This window comes from Scomber scombrus, chromosome 10 (genome assembly GCF_963691925.1).
Source record: "Scomber scombrus chromosome 10, fScoSco1.1, whole genome shotgun sequence".
Classification (NCBI taxonomy): domain Eukaryota; kingdom Metazoa; phylum Chordata; class Actinopteri; order Scombriformes; family Scombridae; genus Scomber; species Scomber scombrus.
The window spans coordinates 15,006,949-15,025,580 of record NC_084979.1 but is presented as its reverse complement, the minus strand read 5'-3'; the positions used below and the strand labels follow the sequence as shown (position 1 = coordinate 15,025,580).

Below are 18,632 nucleotides of genomic sequence, written 5' to 3'. Positions count from 1 at the left end.
ACATCATCCATTTTCTGAAAAATACATAAAAGCATTTGATTAAGACTAAGGTTGGATTTGAAACCACCAACTAGTACATACTGATTTGGCCAAATTGTAGCATGCAGTAAAAAAATAAAAAGAACAACAATAACAAACAAAAAAACGCAAAATCTGCAGAATGCCAAAAATACCCGGATATCAAACTGATTCAATCAGTGTGCATCCAACCAGTCAACCTCGCCTACTGTGTCCCAAAATGCAAAGTGCTGGAACAGTCACAACAACCTGGTGGTCCGACCAACCAGCAGTAATGGCGGAGATTTTGAGCCTGACTAAAAGCTAAGAGGCCAACATGTGGTCAGTTTATCCAAATAATGCCTGTTTGGAAATCTGCTCTGACATTTTCGGAAATGTGAGAACCTGCTGGCCGTCAATCTTTATCCTTGTGAGAACATGATCCACTTAACTGATCTGTGCAGCTCTTTAGTGATTTACCGCTGGCTCCAATGTCTCTGTAGTGTTTGATGTATTACATAATTCATTTTGGAAGATAAAAGTTGGTCTCACAAATTAAATCTAAAAACTGAAGCTGCCACATTAGTTTGTCTGAATGTAAAATGAAGCTTTATGTTTATCACTGGACTGAGCAACAGTGCTGCCTCTGGGATTCTATTTATACCTAAATCATTAAATTTACATAAATATAAATGTATTAAAAATAAACAGAGCAGTAAATTTGGATTTATTTTATTTAGCTAAATAACAGTCTGGATTTTTGTTATAGCTACATCACAGACTGAATAACAGTATTTACTGCAGCTCTCTGTCAATAAGGTTATGAGTGTCAGAGTGCTAGTACAAAATTTAATGGCAATCCATTGGATAGCTGTTGAGATATTTCATTCTGGACTATAGCCAAGTGATCGACTGCTGGCATAACAGTAAACCTATAAGGATTAACAAAATGTATTGATGGTTTCTGAATGTATTTCCAGATATCATGAGATTTTTAACCAGTCTCCCAAGTTATGCGTCTTTGTCTAAATCCAAACAAAGAGTGTAGCTGTGTATGACAATGTACAAAGTGAACCAAAATATAAAAAAGTATTTTGGTATACATTGATGTTTCTTTTCAATATTTCATATGACCATACAAAAATGTGTTTTTCTTGTGTATTATAGGCAGAGCAGGTCACATGTAATTTCCAGCTACATGTATTAGGAAATTCATAACTTGTAACTTGAGAAATGGGTTAAAATTCTTGACTTTTGTGCAATGGATGTAATATTTCATCCCAATGAAATACCCTCAGAAGCAGAAGAGGTATTATTATTATTAAAAAGTTTTATTTTATTTTTTTATTCAAAAATTGCAATTGTTTTTCATAACATCGGATGCTCAGCTTTGTGATTCGAATGTCATGGTGAGAGGCACAAACTGGGGCTAGCAGTTAGCATGCATTTATAGTGAACATATTAAATGTGTACTTACTCTACTTGCTTTGACCACTCAGGAGGATCACTAAAGGTCATGAATATACAGTTGGTCAAAATAGTAGCCATAATGATCATGCTGAAAAGAGTGAGGCGCAGGTTAAGGAAAATATGGATTATAGAGGCAATCACAAACATTACAAATGTCATCAAACCTCCCTGAAAATGTAAAACACAGCAATCTGCAGGAGCTGCTGTACAGTACAAACATAATGTGATTTCCTGGGTCCAGTCAGCCTTAATAGCCCTCAACATGTAAAGGGTTAATGTCATAAAATCTACTCATAGCACTTAACAGAGGGTGGTTGGGTGCGCCCAAAGGCCATTACTTTACCATGAAATATTCAAATCGTAAATATATTTAGCGTAAATACAATAGCTGCCCTCAATACCAGCGTGACCAAAGCTGTAGTACTTTTTAAAGCTGCAAGGCTTCAGTTTAGACAGGTCTACGGTTAAAGGAAACTATCCCTTTAATTGCCTTTAATGGGAGCGAAAGGCCAGTAATAGCTGTGGCTTGAGATAAGGGGGAAATTAAGTAAATGTAGGGACAACAGACAGTAATAATAATAAAAATATTTTTAAAAAGGGTTTAGTATAGTTTTAGCTTTCATTGCTGTCATTATATTGTTCTGTCAATATCTGAATTTTTTTTAAAGGGTTCAGTAATGTTAACATTCATCCCAGTGAGTCAAACATTATAATCTTCAATGTTTTCATCAGGAGGGAGTCAAAGACCATGTATGGTTGTATATTTTTTCAGCAATGGCCATTCATAACATTTTGTAATTTCCCTTTTATGCTCTAGTTTTCAAGTTTAGTGGTGGAGTCAACCATTCCCGCCCTGGATTCAAATTGCCTACCTTCACCTATCTTTAACATGAGTTTGTTTGGCTGCATTGTAAACTGATACACCACACTGTCACTGTTAAGATAATCAATGGGCAGATTTGACCTACTTTATGAAAATATTGCTTCGATCAGCTGCAGCTGGTATTCTAACTCTGATTTTCTTCCACCTCCTGAGTCTTTGTTTGACAGCTCTCTGAATAAAGAGGGTCCCAACCTTTAGCTTTTCAGTCGGGGTTCAGAGATGGATGGCACCGTTTTAAACCATAATGAGCTTATTGAGGAAGTCTAGCAGTTTACTGTTAAGGATGAGTCATCATTTGTGCTAGCCTCTCCTTACGATGATAAAATGGCTTCTGTCTGGCTTCCTGTATGCTCTGCCATATCAGCGACCAATGGAGGACAGAATTTTCTGTTATCTGAGATGCAGTTAGTTGCCATTTCAGGATCTGGCTGTAACATACCAAATGTCTGTTGCCTGTTCTGTACTAACAGTCATAGGTACCATCAATATCTGTACAAGCAGAAAGACAGAACATATCATCATGAATAATACACATGAACAGGAAACACTTTTGTCTCTGCTGTAAGACATCATTTCAAAGGATATGAATGTATCAAAATTTTAATAGCTATTCGCCTAACCAGATTAAAAGGACTTATGAAGTACAAGGCAGGTGTGGCACTAAAACGGAAGATTGTCTTCCCTTTATTCAGCACTATAAATGTCTGTGGAGAGAAGAAAAAGAGAGAGAGATGCCAACAGTATGAATCAGTAAGCAATCACACAAAAATACACTTATTGTTTCACAGCAAATACACACTTGTCATTAGAAACATTTAATAAAAGCAACTGAACAAGTGTTAACAGTATAACATTCACTGTATATGATATGCAGAATCTTTCCTTCTCTGTCACATAAAATGAACTGAACCACATTTGAACAGAGTAAAAATGGCTGCAAGGATGTTTCTAATGTTGGTATGTTGTCCCAGTCACTCAGTGCACTAATCAGTGTGTTTTCCTCTCTCCACTGGAAACACCCAGCATGTGTGTGTGTGTGTGTGTGTGTGTGTGTGTGTGTGTGTGTGTGTGTGTGTGTGTGTGTGTGTGTGTGTGTGTGTGTGTGTGTGTGTGTGTGTGTGTGTGTGTGTGTGTGTGTCCTGTGCACATTTTCGGCTGCCATCACACGTGCCATTATGCCCATCATGGCTTTGGTGGTTTTGAGAGAAGGAAGCAAGCAAAACTGAGAGGAGATGGCAGGCCTCTTTCTGTGGTTAACCTCATAATTGTTTAAATAAAATATGGCGATTTGCATGAAACTTTAATGAGACTCTGCATTTGAACAAGTGATATGGGCCCCTGTGCTTTTAACAAGGCATCCCTCACTACATTAAGCCCTGCAGAGCCACCGACTCAGTGCTGAAGGCTAGAGACAGTGGAGTCAGGAGGGACAGGAGGAGGTAGAGAAGGAGGAGGAAGGAAGGGATGGAGGACGTACAGTAAAAAAGCTTATAGTAATGTCATGTAATATTATCCGTGCGCTTCCTGCAGAAATGAGGTGCATGTGTACAATGATGACATTAACAACATAACATCTAAGGGAGGAACGTGGAAGCGAAACCAAGAGCATCACTGCCCGCCGGACTGTCACATGACCCCCTGACATTAATTTGACTGAAATCTACAGACAACTCAGATAAAGCCAGAGCTATTTAACATGATTAGATAATCTTACTCTCTTCTTACTATTACAGGTCAGAGCTGCAGCCTCCCCCCTGAGTGTTAATACTATCATATATACTGTAAACATCCCCACTCTGCACTATAATGATACAGTTGGAAGAGTCTCAGTTGCTATACACTGTGTGCACACGCATGACTGATACATACACACAAACAAACATTCTTGTACGCACACATTAACTGACACGTGCACACCAACCAGCATGCACAAAGCTCAAAATTGAGAAACCAACACTGTCACACGCACACACGACCACTATATATGTAGTCTTTTTCTCTAATGCATGACTTAACTTCTGCAAAGCTACTGAAAATTTCATAATCTAGCGCTGAGCAAAGAGAAGAATGGGGCGGAGGAAAGGCAGAAAATGGGGGAGAGGGAGAGTGAGTGAAGCAGGCAGGCAGCAACTGTAGCAGCAGCAGGCTGAAGAGAAGCAGGGCGGAGAGAGCCAGAGCGAAGGAGCTAGGCAGAAGACGAAGACTAGGAAGGGAGGGGGATGGGCGGGAGACGAGGAGAGAGAGCTGCTTCCACACTGAAGCTCTAGCCATCAGGCAGTGCTGCAGCCCCCTTCTATCAACCCTTATGGTTAATGGTATATGGACTGCATTTTATGGCGCCTTTATCCTGATAGCCTCACATTCACACACTGAATCATACACACATATTCATACATGAATTGCATAGGGGCAACTGCCATGCTAGGTGCTAACCTGCTCAGGTATTCAGCACCATGCCTTTTCCCTTTTCCTGACATTTCAAGGTCCAAAAAAATATTAAATATATAAAAAAGATTTTCTCTGAATGTACAGACAATCTGGAGTCACAAGGCATGTTCCTTACACTGTAGTCTATATTTCATTTCATGTTCATAAGATTAAATGTACCTTACATCGTGTTGCATCTGTGCTATCTGTCTTTTGGGATAATATGAATGTAAATATTCATCTTTTCCCCGTGCAATTGAGGACAGATGTGCACGCACTGTGAATTAATTCTTCAACAATTTAAAAAGGGGTGACATGGGGAACGTATTAGGCTCTATCGTATTTCCATGAAAAAAGACTTCCCCAGTAAAACACATTTCAGTTAGCTGGGCTGGAAGAAGAGCAAGTGTACTCATGCATCCTTGCACATGTCGTCAATTTCATCCCTGTCCTCATATCATCTCTCCCTCCCTCTCTCTCTCTCTCTCTCTCTCTCTCTCTCTCTCTCTCTCTCTCTCTCTCTCTCTCTCTCTCTCTCTCTCTCTCTCTCTCTCTCTCTCTCTCTGTGTCTCCTTGAAAATGATCTGTGTCCCTGGCCTTCTACTTTGACACTGAGGTCAGCCTGGTCGGGCTCAGCTCAGCGTGGCACAGTCCTGCTCTGGTCACCGACTAGGCGGGGAGGATTGGATGCTGCATCATCACCCAGCCAGCCTGTCAGCCCTCTGTCCCAGCTATGACACAGTCTAAAAGAGCCACAAACAAAGATTTGTGACGAAGAAGATGAACAGCCCTTAATTTCTGATTATTTCTCCACCTCCCTCCCTGTGAGAGACGTATCCAGAACTGGCCTGCTGCCCCTCTCAGTGACAAAGACATACAGAGCAACGTTCTTCCATCAAGGTCACCACCTGATCTGACGTCACGGCAGCTCAGGCTGCCAGAACCAAAGCGGCATTGTCTCCCTTTGGCATTAGAACGAGACTAGATCGAGAGACATAATTAGATTTTCCTGAAGTCGAGAGCTGACAGGGCTGCTGGTAGAGGCGGGTGCAGAGACAAGAAGCAAAACACAAGAAGCACAGAGAAGCTTGCAGGATTCACATGCACCTGTGACAGTAACACATTGACCTGTGTGGAAACAGACACTAGTGAGCGGTGTGTTAATGAGTGAACTTATCAACAATCCTACATATCACTGGTTATGTTTGTCATGTGTCATGTGAATTGTGTCTCCTTGTGCACTGGACTGGTGTGTTACATAACAGTCAGTGTGCACAGTGTAAAGACAGGAATGAGGTATGAGACAGAGACAGAGACAGATGGAGAGAGAGGAGTGCAGTGACAGATACTGTGCACCTAAATGTGCACACACACACACAACATCTGGACAAATCCAGTCAGCTAATAAGAAAGATAAAACATTCTATTATGTGAACTGGTTAACAGTGTTATATACCACTCTTGTAAAAAAAAAAAATGCAGCATTATTTAAAATAATATGTGATTGGCAGTGACCATTTTGAACAAAAAAAACAATTTTGTTATGTAATGCTTTGTTTAAAAATAGACAACAAAGGATGTTACCATGGCAGTAAATTTGAGATACGCTGCTCAGCCCTGTTTAGCTTTAAACTGACCTCAGTACACTTTGCATCTTGATTAATGCTCAGGGGAAGGACAGCCATTTTATGATTAAGTATTCTTGTTTAGATAGAACAGGTTTACACTGTTAAACACTCAGTACTACAATGCATGAACAGCTCTAAATGGCTGAAAATATTGCAGAAGTTTTGAACTTTCCTCAGCTTTCATTTCAGCCTCTACCAGTACCTGGAAGTAATGGCTTTTATGTCTTATCATTTTTAATTCAGAGGCCGATTGGTCCAATAAGAGCCATGTAAAAGGAATACTGACTCCTTTTATAGTTTTTGTTGACAGGTACATATTATGGGGATTTGTTGAGACTCTCAAAGTCACCCGGCTGTCCTCACACTGAGCGTCAGACATGACAGGAACCCCAGAGAGACATGTGTCTCCTTTAGGAGAACCAGAGTCCTCCCAGCCTGCTGCTGCCGCTGCTTTTCTCTCCTGCCACAGATTAATTTTTGAACAATTAGGAAAGTCTGTCATGTGGAACAACAGCCTTAAACAGTTACTGCTTCTGACCTTTTCCCCAAAGCCCTGTGAGCACATCGGAGATACAGCAACGGCCCACTCAACAGCTCCAGTGCTCAACTCTCACACTCCCCAAAGGTCTTTGAGGAGGAAAACATAATTACATTCTACATCCTATCATGAAATTAAAATAACTGTAAACACAGCACACCTGGAAGCCAACTATCACAAAACGTATCTGCTTTGTTAGGAAGTTGTCTGTGTAAATTCCAGTCATAACGTATGACTCACAATGACATCACCTACTGACTATTATGTAAAATATTAATATGGATGTTTGAGCTTCACTGATACACCACAAAACCTGTTTACTGGTCTCAGCATCAAAGGCAACATGTCTGCTGATCAATTAGGAAGAAACAAAATCACCAGAACTACAACTACTGATTCAAAAGTAGCACAATAAAAAATGAGTTTGTTCTTTGAAATTAAATAATGTATTTATTAAATAATCATTAAGATTTCCAAATCTCAAAAGCTGCACCTCCACACCATGAAAGCAGGCCACGTACAAGACCTGAGGTCCAGTGATGCAATGTGATGTGACTACAATATTAGTGCTGTTTGGGACAATATGCAGTTATCATTTTGGACACATGAGGTAAAGGGACAAATACCATCTGTAAATAGGGTTGGGTATCATTTGGATTTTTATAATACTTGTGTCAATAAGATTATAAAGTTTCAGAGAGTGACAAATATTGAAGTTTTTTTCTACAGAACACTTTTTCGACTGAACAAAAGAAGCCAAAGTAAGTAAATTTTGATGTATATCAGGAACTATGTGACTACAGAATAAATAAATGAGACTTTGAATTTGAAGAGAAATTTGATGCCAGATTTTGATGCTCTTTTGATATGACAGACACCTTTTCGTCAGTAAAGTATATAGGTTTGATACCCAACCATAGTCAGAAACATCCTTTTCTTTGAACAGCTGTAGTGAATGTAAGCTGATAACATCATTAAGCCTATGTGTGTATGTGTGTATTTCAGGTCTTTGTAAACTCACTTTCTGAGAATTCAGGTAGTATGGGTCCAGGTCCTCCAATGGTACCGCCACCATTCCACGAGGGGGGTCCCCGTATATGTAGGGCAGACTCTTCCCAGCCTCCAGGTCGCTGTTGGGCTTGGGCTTGTTCTCGTCATCATCATCGCGGTAGCTGCTATCCTGCTTGGGTGGCTTCTTGTTCTTCTCCTCTGTGATGCGCAGCTCAAGCTCCGCCAAAGATTCCAAAGTAAACTTCTTGAAGCTATCAGGTCCTGGCGGTATAAGGGGTGCAGCCATGTTTTCATCCTGCAACTACTTGGTCTTTAGGTTTGTACCATCCACAGTAGTAGCTCTGCAGGAGGAACACAGAGAAGAAAGGTAAATCAAACTAACAAAATATACTTGTCTTTTTAAGTGTTCACATCTGGTATGTTGAGCATGTGAACATCTTGACCTCTCAGCAATAATCCTAAAATCTTTCCTGATATTAAGAGGAGATTTAAAACAAGTGACCGAATGTTTAACGGCACGTAAAAACAGTCAGATGCATGGATGTGTGCACACAAACACAGATTTGCAAGTTTAATTATGAAGCCCTGCAAAAACGGAAATATGAGTTAAACGTAGAGAAAATGCAGTATGGCCACTGCCAGAACTAGAGTAGAAAAATGTCCACAAGTGACATGGCATACTAGAAAAATGGCGGCCTAAATGTTACATCCTTGCCAGATTATTTAGTCACAATATTCAAATTTTACAAATTGCTGATTTTTCTTAATTCAAATGAATGTTAAAAAAAAGGACGAAAGAAAAAGAAAAGAAAAGAAAACACTACCACTGTTTGATAAAGAACTGTTCATACATAACAGCAAGACTGTAACAGAAACAAGGCACACCATGATGGTGTGATCTACACTACATTTGACCAACCACAATCAAGCAGAGGAGGCGTTCACCAGCCAATGAGATGCAGGAAAGTTTATATTTCAGTTGTTTCCAACACTTACTGTTGATGTGAAAAGATTCATAATGTTCGCTCACTCTATATCAACAATACAATTTATCTTTTATTTCTTACATACAGGTTGTTGTTTTTTTAAAGTCAGTAAACTACTATGTAAATCACATCTTATCAATTGAATGTTCATTAACTTACAAAGACAAAGACTAAAAGCAGCATTAATTAAAGAAAAATTAGATATCCCTTTAAGGCTGAGAGGCTGAGAGCTTTTGTTAGAGTCTCTACCACCCAATGATCCTTTAACACCACCAGAGCAGAACAATGATACAGAAAACCTAAAAACTGTTATTCTGTGAATTGATAACTCAATAACTAATAAACCTCCCTCAGTCTCTGCTATATATAAATAAAGAGTCTACTTTTTAAGATGATACTGAAGTGATGGCCTTAAGGTGTCAAAGGTGAACTCCCAAAATATGCATGCATAAGTGTTTTCATGTTCAGTGTTTTCAACATCCATTAAGGAAGTAACATCTGGTAATACATGATCCATAAATCATGATATCACATAGTTCATGTAAGTTTATAACTGTACTACTGCGATATTTGTCGAATTCATCACTTAATATGTGAAATGTTGTAGATTTATTTAATGTTGCTACATTGAAATAATTAGCTAACTTAATGTCATTTACCTGTCTGAGAGATTGTCAGTTATGCCTGGTCTCATTGTTCAGGCAACCAAAACATAAAAGTGTGACTAAGTGTGATCTCTTACTGTCACGCTTTGTTGCAGCCAACACAACAGAAACCTTTCAGGGTTTTACTCCTTATGATTTTTTGAACAGCTGTGGAAACGCTGTTAATGGCTGCCGGACTCTGTAGGGCCAACACATTTAAATGTAAAAGGGTATGATGGTTACATGACAACTGTTCAAGCTGCAGGACGTTTCAGGGTCAACGTACTAATGTGAGGCAGAGCTGAAGGAAAAAGAGGACTGCTGAGAGGAGACAGGTTCAGAGGAAACACAGCCACACCTGAACTCAGACCTTCAGTGCTTCAAGATGGAAAATGACTGTAATCATTTCATTTCTTCGGTATATTTTCAGAATTATGACACCTCCTTCCCATTCATGGATGCAGAGTGTTATATTATGATGGATGGAAAGGTGGATGCAGCCCAAACAAGAAGAAACAGCCATATCTGAATAACAGGGCCTGTCATTTCCCTGCTCCTCTCTCTTGCATAACACAATCTATGTCAAGCTGATATCACACAGCAAACACACAACTTAGCTGTCTTGATATGAGAGAAGAAAAAAAGAGGGTGGAGGAACAAAATACATGAAAACATGCATCCTGTGTGCCAAGACGTGTTTTAAAATGGACCCGGAACCTCAGAGTCATTGAGCCTTCTGCTGCTCTGCTGGCGCTGTCCGCTTCAGCACCACACGAGCGGGCGCGCACGTAAGCACGCAGGCACACACACACAACAACACACACACACACACAAATGCATGCATTAGAGGGGGCGGGGGGGGGGGGGGGGGGGGGGGGGGGTCATAACCGATCTGCCCGAAGACCCGTTTTGCCCTACACCCGGCCCTCTTATTGAGCTCCCCTCTCGACGCCTGTAGGCCGTCAGTTTATCCTTAAATGTTCAATGTTATCAAGCCATGATGACAACACTCGCCTTGTTGTGTCTCAGCCTGCTGGGTTGCACATTGCTTGCATCCAAGCCTTGTAATGTAATCTTTTTCACAACGAAAACAGGAACGTTTTGGCATTTTCTCAACCATTATCCCAAATACAGACGCAGTGAGACACGGACTCTTGTTTACTAAAGCTGTTCATTAAGAAGGAGGGCCTGGAGACGCCATTACGTGCATTTCTCTAACATATTTCATTGAATAGTCAAGTCCTGCTCAACCTCACACAGAGAAGCTGGAGGTTAGAATGCGCAGAGAAGTGGCCCGCTACGACCAAATTGGCCAAAGCAACATTGCTGCAGTGGGTGGTTTGTATGTCGAAAATGTCACGCTGTGGTAAACGCAACCGTGTATTTTTAGTTGTTTGAAGTCAAACTCGCAAGTGTGATGTCGATGTATCAAAATGAATAAAAGTCATCTTAGTTATTCAGCGAAAAAAAACACAAACGATGGATTTTTTTTATCTTCGGGATATTCTGTGCGTTGTTGCGCGTTGCCTTGAAGGATCTGCACCACACCCGTGAAGCCATGTCGACTGCCAAATCAATAAGGGCTCTATCTGTGCAAAAAGATAGTAGGCTATGAAGCTAGACAGCAGCTTTAAAACCACACACAGAGAGCGACTTGAGATTAAACTGACAACAATAACACCATAAGAGAACAGTTACGATGCTGCCACACCAAAAAAAAAATCACCTGGAGAGAAATACATGTCTCGGCTATAGCTGATTGAAGGAGAGCCAGGCTACTCACATAGCATCAGCCCCTTTGTCGAAGCCTTTTGGTGTATGAAATGCATCATCCTGTAGTCCGGAGGGTATAAAAAGACAAAAAATGGTGACCGCAAAATGAGAATAATCTTTACATGTTTAGCTTTTTAGCGGCAAGACGGCGCTCTACCTGAAGCCTGTACGAGCCATTTTTCTCTCGCCAAAAGTCTAATCAATGCCTCGGATGCTCGACGAAACGGTTAATCCGATAAATACCTCAAGATTGAGATCAACTGATTGATAAATATGTGTTTTCCTCTCCTGCTCTGGTCCAGCCGATAGATGCTCAGCAAACGCAGACACCCTCATCCATCCCAAAAAAAAGGGAAAAAAAGAAAAGAAGATGCGGGGCAGTGTGCGGCTCTGCGACATTTACGCAAGGATACCGACAGAGAGAAAATCTACCTTCACCTCCAAACATATGCTGTCTTTTCTCCAGCGATTAACAATGAAGGATACTCACTTTGTAAGCCTTACAATGAATCCCGAAAGCCGGCACAGGACTGCAGATGTGGGAAAGATTGGGGAGAAACTGCGGTTGTCGCCATATTGTTGCTGCTATCTTCCCCCTCAGTGCGAGCAGTTTCCCTGCATAATTGATGACTCTCAGCAGAATGTAAGGGAGTGTCGGCAAGTGCGTTTCGTGAAATCCTAAAGGTCATTTAGGCCTGCAGCCTCTGAACCCCCCTCCCATGTGTGTGTGGTCAGAGATGAGATTGTGAACAGAAAAAAAAACATGCACAAGGTTTATCCGACAAAACGCACAGACTCACTGTGTGTTGAGTGGATAGTGCAGGAATGTACTGGCAGCTTCCAGAAGGCCACTGCACGACTCAGAGACAGGAACATTTATAGATTTAAGCCTTAAATACTATCAATATAGGCCTATGTGAAATAAACAACATTATTAACTCCACATGTAGTTTGCAACACCTCTCTCTCTTTTTCTTCTTCTTTTTTATTTTTATTTTTATTTTTTTACATCCACTTAAAAACATAGGCTATTTCATTGTTTATTTGGATCCCAATCAGTTGGTATCCCATTAGTTGTTACCAAGGCAACAGCTACTCTTCCAGGTGTCCCCCTTTGCCATGTAGGCCTACGAATGCCTACGAAACGTTACCGTAATACTTTAGGTCGTTTTTGCGCAGCCGTATTTTCTTTAAACTATCTTCTCTTTAGGTAGGCTAGTTTCATTTATAGCCTGCTGCCCTCTTCCCGCACTCTGCCCTTTAATGTGACCAGTAAATGGACTTTAAAGCTCTGCTGCTGTTTGTGAGTGCTCTGTGTTGGACTGCAGTGACTTCAGCACGGGACAATGGGTCAAATCAGCACCAGGGTAAGAAGAACTAAGGACATGTAACTTTTTGTGTTTTTGAGTAAATTGATGACTCTTTTCATTTTTTGATTAAATATTCTGCTACTTTTAAAGGGCAGCAGTTACAGTAATGTGCTTTAATTATGAGCTCACTGAGTTTGGTTCATCCTGTAGCAAATTGATACACTGTTAGTCAAGTTGTCACATTGGCCAAATCCATATAAATAACAAATATTTTTTTAAATAGCCAACCTTTTGTCAAATTATTTTTTTGGACAAATACTATTCTAATACTTAAGTGTCACTAGTATGTAGACTAACTTTTGAAAGAAGAAATAACTCAGCCTTCAAACAGGGTGAATTAGTGTAATGTGGGACACTGCCATGTGGGACATCAACGGTCAAATGCATCTTTCTTCTTTTCAATTAATTGCTAATGATTAGTATTACGTTGGTGACTGTCACATGACTACGCACGCACACACACACACACACACACACACACACACACACACACACACACACACACACACACACACAAACAGACACACACACACAGATTAGGGTGATGCAATCTTCCAACAGGAAGTACTTGCTGTGTTTATGACATATTCATAAAATATGCTGTTATATGGTGAAAACGTGTTTCATATTTTTCATTTCAGTCAATTATTCATTGTCCCACTTTAGAAAATGTGGTTTGAAATGTGGAACAGCTGGTTTTGTAATGCATAATATTATTATCGTACATAGAATTGAATATGCAGTCTCTTTTCTGATGCGATTAGAAAACACAGACTTCAGAATGGTATTGGGTGCAAATATAATGTTTTGGCTTCCTATCAAAATATATTGCTGATGTGCCAGTTGCAGAAATTGTCCCACATTACTCTAATTCCTCTTTCTACTACTAATAAAAACATGAATTAACAAGTAATAAAACAAGCTCTCTCAGTTCAACTCACTGAAGAGTTTTGCATCTGTAGCCACACTTGATCTGGTTTGACCAGGAGCTTTTGGTGTCTAATTCATGTTAACAAACCCTAGATGTCATTGTTTAACTGACATTAGAGTCAGTTGACTCCACTTGTGTTGGTTTTACGCTACATTTTGGCATAACTGATGACCATTTGAAGGGTTGGTAATTCTTGCAGTCACCAAGAGCCAAAGACCTGATGTCATCTCCTGACTAGCCACTCGACTGTAACACAATGCAATCTCTCATTCAGCATTTCATTTTTTAATTTGCCTTCCTGAAATAGTGAAACATGTCCCTGGGGTTCACTAAAAGATTCATCTGTTATCATTCAAAAAACTACAGCTCCCATGAAAATGTACCAGCAGCAACCCTACTATTGTTTTGTTTTTCAGATTACTTGTTTTGTCAGCAGTCTAAGATCCAGAGATATTCAATTTACAAAGACCTAAAACAGAGAAAAATAGGGAAACATCTGAGAAGCACATTTGATTGATTGATCTTTTGATTGATTACCTTTCTTTTTTTTTGTTTTTAAGATTTTGTCTGGCATAGACACCTTTATTTTAACAGTAGACAGACAGGAAACATGGGAGAAATAGAGGGGGTGTGACATGCAGCAAAGGACCTCTGGCCAGGATTCGAACCGGGTCGGCTGTGTATGTGGCATGCGCTCTAACACTGTGCACCTTTATTGATTAACTTTATGATCCCAGAGATAAATTTGTTTGCAGTGTTGGCACAGATCTGTACATACACAATAAAAACATGCACAATTTAGTATACACCTACAGTTGTTCCAGAGGTAAATTATTTAAATTATCAGCACATCATCAACATTGAAAAATTATTTTCTGTTGATTGACAACTTTAGCCTCATTATTTCAGAATATTCTTACCAATACATGAATCACATTAAATATCTAACATAGCTAGGTCACACATATTATACCCCTCAGCTGTGTAGATGTCATTTTAAAAATTACATTAACACTTCTTTTGATTGTGTTTCTGAGGTTGTGGGCAGCGGCCCCTGGTCGGCCCTCCAGGTGCATCCCGGATAGTGGGGGGCCGGGAGGCTCCTGAGGGCGCGTGGCCCTGGCAGGTCAGCATCCAGCTCCTGTCCAGGCATCACTGCGGAGGGACAATCCTCAACAGTCTCTGGGTGCTCACGGCCACACACTGCTTCCACAAATACAGGTTAGTATAATTTACACACCAAAGTCATGTGACTAACCTGCACCTGCTAGTCCAATAATGTATTAATCCCTCCTTGGTGTGCACAAGACAAAATAACACAAACATCTGGAGGAAAACAACTTTGATCCTGAAGTAATACATAAAACAATCAGGTTTTATGTATTACTTCAGGATCAAAGTTGTTAAGGTCAGTTTTTTTCCATACATGGAGGTTTTATTTGTTGTGAATAGAACGAACTTGTTGTAAAATTGAATGATAAATAGAGACAAGATTCGCAAGAATTTCCACATTAACTGTAACAAACTGTGTCGTCTCAGTTTTGGGGCCCCCAGAGATAAAAACACTCGGGGGTCCATGAATCCAGCTGCGACTTTTGACACAGAAATGCTGCAGTGATTCAGAATTTATGACCCAGTGTTGTATCAGTGTTAGCTGCAGTGATTTATTTACTTTTACTTTCTCCACAAGTCTTCATGTTTGTTGTTATCGCCTTCTCTCAGTGTGAGTCTTACAGAGTGTGTACGTGTGTATATTTGTATAGATATATTACGAAAATGTTAAAGACAGTCAATTATCAGTTGGTTTAGCTCTCATATTATACATGAACAACTACATACATATGGTAAATCACATTATATTGTATGATACAGGATACCACTTCACAGGATGATGTTATCAACCTTTGTGCACTATTTAGGAAGGAGTAAGCAGAGTAAGTTAGTGGCCTGTGATTATAAAGAAATAAAAGGTTGGTGAGTGATTGTGGGCAAGTAACAAAAATATTGGTGAGTCAGAGTCATTAAACATCATATTATGTCTGTTTTGTGTCCAGAAGAATCAGCAGAGCTTATTTCTGCGTGGTGGCAGGACATGGTGTGTTATCTGCTCCGGGAAAAAATGTACAGATCCGCTCCATCCGTAAGGTCAAAATGCACGAGAACTACGACCACGTCACGTCTGACAACGACGTGACACTTCTGCTCCTCAGCTCTCCTCTTAAATTCACTGACCAGGTTCAGCCCATCTGCACTCCTCATAACCTGACGCACGAGTTCATCCTCAACTTCAGCCACTGTTTCATCACAGGATGGGGAAGCACCTACTACAAAGGTTGGTGTAAAGAATTCACTGATTCTGAAGGATTATAATGAAAGGCAGGATGATGACCTTTCATTTTGAAGAGTACTTGACATTGAATCCCTGCCGGCTTCTTTGACTGACTCAGACTCCCTGTTGAGGGGGAAGGTACCACTTTACTATATGACACATTAACCTTCACTTAACCTGAAAATGAAATTAAAAATATCTTTTTGAAGGACGAGCTGGTCAAGAGTCCGGTCTTGTCTGGTCAGCAACGTTTGCTCCTCTACAGTCGGCAAGAAAAGCACAAAAAATACAAATAAAGAACAATATTGTGGCAGTTAACATAATTATAAGGTCAAGTTAAAGCAAAGGCATATATTTAATGAACACACTTCACCCAGGAACCTTTTATCAAGTTTGTATTAATGGTTGACAATTTATTGACATTTTGCAGACCTGCAATGACAACTTCTGCTGAACACAAACAAACATGTGCGTGGGTACAACCAATACATTTTCATTCATGCACTTTTCTTTTATGAATTAGTGGTGGGGAAACGTATCAACTTATTATTTCTGCACTGTAACTGCATTTCTTGTATGTCTCAATTTTTTTGTGACCATTCATATGTTATTTTATTTCAATGTTCACGGTTCAGTTTTATTGTCATTATACAACACAGGATTGCACAGTGAAATGCAGCTGTAGGCCTCTCCTCATTAGACACACAGAAAATGTAATAATAAATCTTAATAGATTTCAAATTAGAATAGAATAAAACAGTTAAATTGGCAGTAAAATAGAACAAAGTATATAAACATAGCATTAAAAGAGGAGATAAAAGGGAGAGCTAGTTTATATTTACAATATACAGTTACATATTTAGTACACATATAAATAGAATCTATACATATACACACATTTTTTATATGCGCAAACTTAATGTAATATTTAACTGTATTCTGTTTTATTTTCCTTTTGTGTTTTTGAATACTTACAGTTAAAAAGCTTGTAGCTAATCTGCAAAGTATTAATGCATGTCCCATTCATAAAATTATTAGTTATGATAAGTGATATATTTATGGTCTGTTTATTGAAGGCAGGATGATGAACAGATTGCAGGAAGCCGAGGTGGAGCTCATTGACAGGAGAACATGTAACCTGAGGAGCTGGTATAACGGCCTCATCACTGAAAACATGATCTGTGCAGGACTGGAGAGCGGAGCGGCTGATGCTTGTCAGGTGATCATCTTTGTATGTTTTGTGCGTGCAGGCCACAGGTTTCATTTCAATAAGAAGGCTATTTGTTTATGTGTGTGTCTCAGGGTGACAGTGGGGGTCCTCTGCAGTGCTACAGCGAGGACGAGGAGAGCTTCTATGTGGTCGGTGTGACAAGTTTTGGGGATGATTGCGGACTTCCCCACAGGCCGGGGGTGTACGCTCGAACAAGCAGGTTTTCAGGCTGGCTGGAGACGAGTCAGGCAGAGTCCGCTGCACACAGACTGAACATCAGACACAGCTCAGCTCTGCTCAGTGCTGCTGTGATGCTGCTGATTCATCAATAAACATCACAGCTCACAGCTGTACATCAGACTGTTTGAATGTTGTCTTGATTTTACGTGTCATCACCTGGATTAGTGATATGTTCCACTAACGCATCACCACTTTGTCAATGTTTTTTCTCAACCAGTATGAAGAACATGACATGAATACAGGACATTTCAACATTTTCTCAGCCACAATTAGAGCAGTTTTGCAAGTATCAATACTGCAGTGTAAAAATACAAAAAAAGTACAAAAGTCTCACCAGCAAGATATACTTTAACTATCAAAAATAGAAGTACTCCTTATGTAGAGTGCTTCCTTTCAGAGTGTGGAAAGTATAAATACAAATATAAAGTACAATTCATGTATGGTACATGATTAAATGTACTTAGTTACTTTTCCATCACTGCTGCTGCTCCTTACTCTGGTGATGTCAATCAGAATGATGTTACCAAGGAGACGCCACTGTCAATCACACTCGATGAACCACTCACAGTCCAGATGAAGCAGATTTTTTGAGTGTTCTACTCTTAATTAATCATACTGAAACTAATAACTTAAGTCTTGAATTAATGTTAGAAATCGTTGAGCTGTAAGAACATTGTTCAAATGCTGAGATTTGTAGCCTGTAGATAGTGGAATAGCCTGTCGTTTAGTCGAAATATAGGTCACGTTTTAGTTTAAATCTCAACTCCACAGGAAAGAATGTCTTAAATTTTATCGACAGCCAATACATTTAAGTGCTGTAATAATTATTTAAGGACCTTTAACCTGAGCATTAAAAGCTGTGGGTAATTCCTGCATTGTTCAGGAAACAATATGTTCAAAATTAAGGTTTATACTTTCACCAATTACCAAAAACTATATTTACTCATAGGGCAGTTAACATTTACATTTATATTGCATAATATTACACTCTCTTATAAGGCATGCAATATAAAGGGTTTGTAAGTTTTAACTAATTGCTTCAGTGGGTAATAAATTATTAACTCACACATTGTTTCTGCTTGGTTAATAAGTACAACTTTCAGGTTGCAAGTTTTGAAAATTTGGCTGATGTTTATCGTCCTCCAGCATGACATGTCTTTAAATCATCAGGAAGAGCGCTTCAATAGATCATTAG

The 18,632-nt window shown here is 39.7% G+C and overlaps 2 protein-coding genes across 8 annotated transcripts in view; one reads left to right on the top strand and one right to left on the bottom strand.

Annotated features, from left to right (window-relative positions):
* scn8aa (sodium channel, voltage gated, type VIII, alpha subunit a) overlaps nt 1–8,246 on the bottom strand; it is a 37,821-nt gene extending 29,575 nt beyond the window's left edge. For 6 of the 7 annotated variants that reach the window (XM_062427929.1, XM_062427930.1, XM_062427933.1 and 3 more), the window contains exons 1-3: nt 7,965–8,240; nt 2,936–3,054; nt 1,475–1,564 (exon numbers count right to left, since the gene is read on the bottom strand). In XM_062427929.1, the coding sequence (XP_062283913.1) occupies nt 1,475–1,564; nt 2,936–3,054; nt 7,965–8,240 (485 nt within the window). Of the gene's footprint in view, nt 1–1,474; nt 1,565–2,935; nt 3,055–7,964 lie in introns of all 7 variants that reach the window. The other variant, XM_062427934.1, reaches the window with a different exon arrangement.
* A 3,616-nt stretch (nt 8,247–11,862) lies between these two features.
* Nucleotides 11,863–17,529, top strand: LOC133987645 (transmembrane protease serine 11D). Its single transcript, XM_062427089.1, has 5 exons — nt 11,863–12,000; nt 14,707–14,879; nt 15,713–15,990; nt 17,064–17,206; nt 17,290–17,529. The coding sequence occupies exons 1-5, from the start codon at nt 11,863–11,865 to the stop codon at nt 17,527–17,529; spliced, it is 972 nt and encodes a 323-aa protein (XP_062283073.1).
* The last annotated feature ends 1,103 nt before the right edge of the window (nt 17,530–18,632 follow it).

Excerpts from the sequence above, each read along its gene's own strand:
- LOC133987645 (XM_062427089.1), top strand. The coding sequence starts at position 11,863 with ATGAATCCCGAAAGCCGGCACAGGACTGCAGATGTGGGAAAGATTGGG. Across the intron at positions 12,001-14,706 it reads TTGATGACTCTCAGCAGAAT|CGGCCCCTGGTCGGCCCTCC; the intron begins GTAAGGGAGTGT and ends GGTTGTGGGCAG. Across the intron at positions 15,991-17,063 it reads GGGAAGCACCTACTACAAAG|GCAGGATGATGAACAGATTG; the intron begins GTTGGTGTAAAG and ends TGTTTATTGAAG.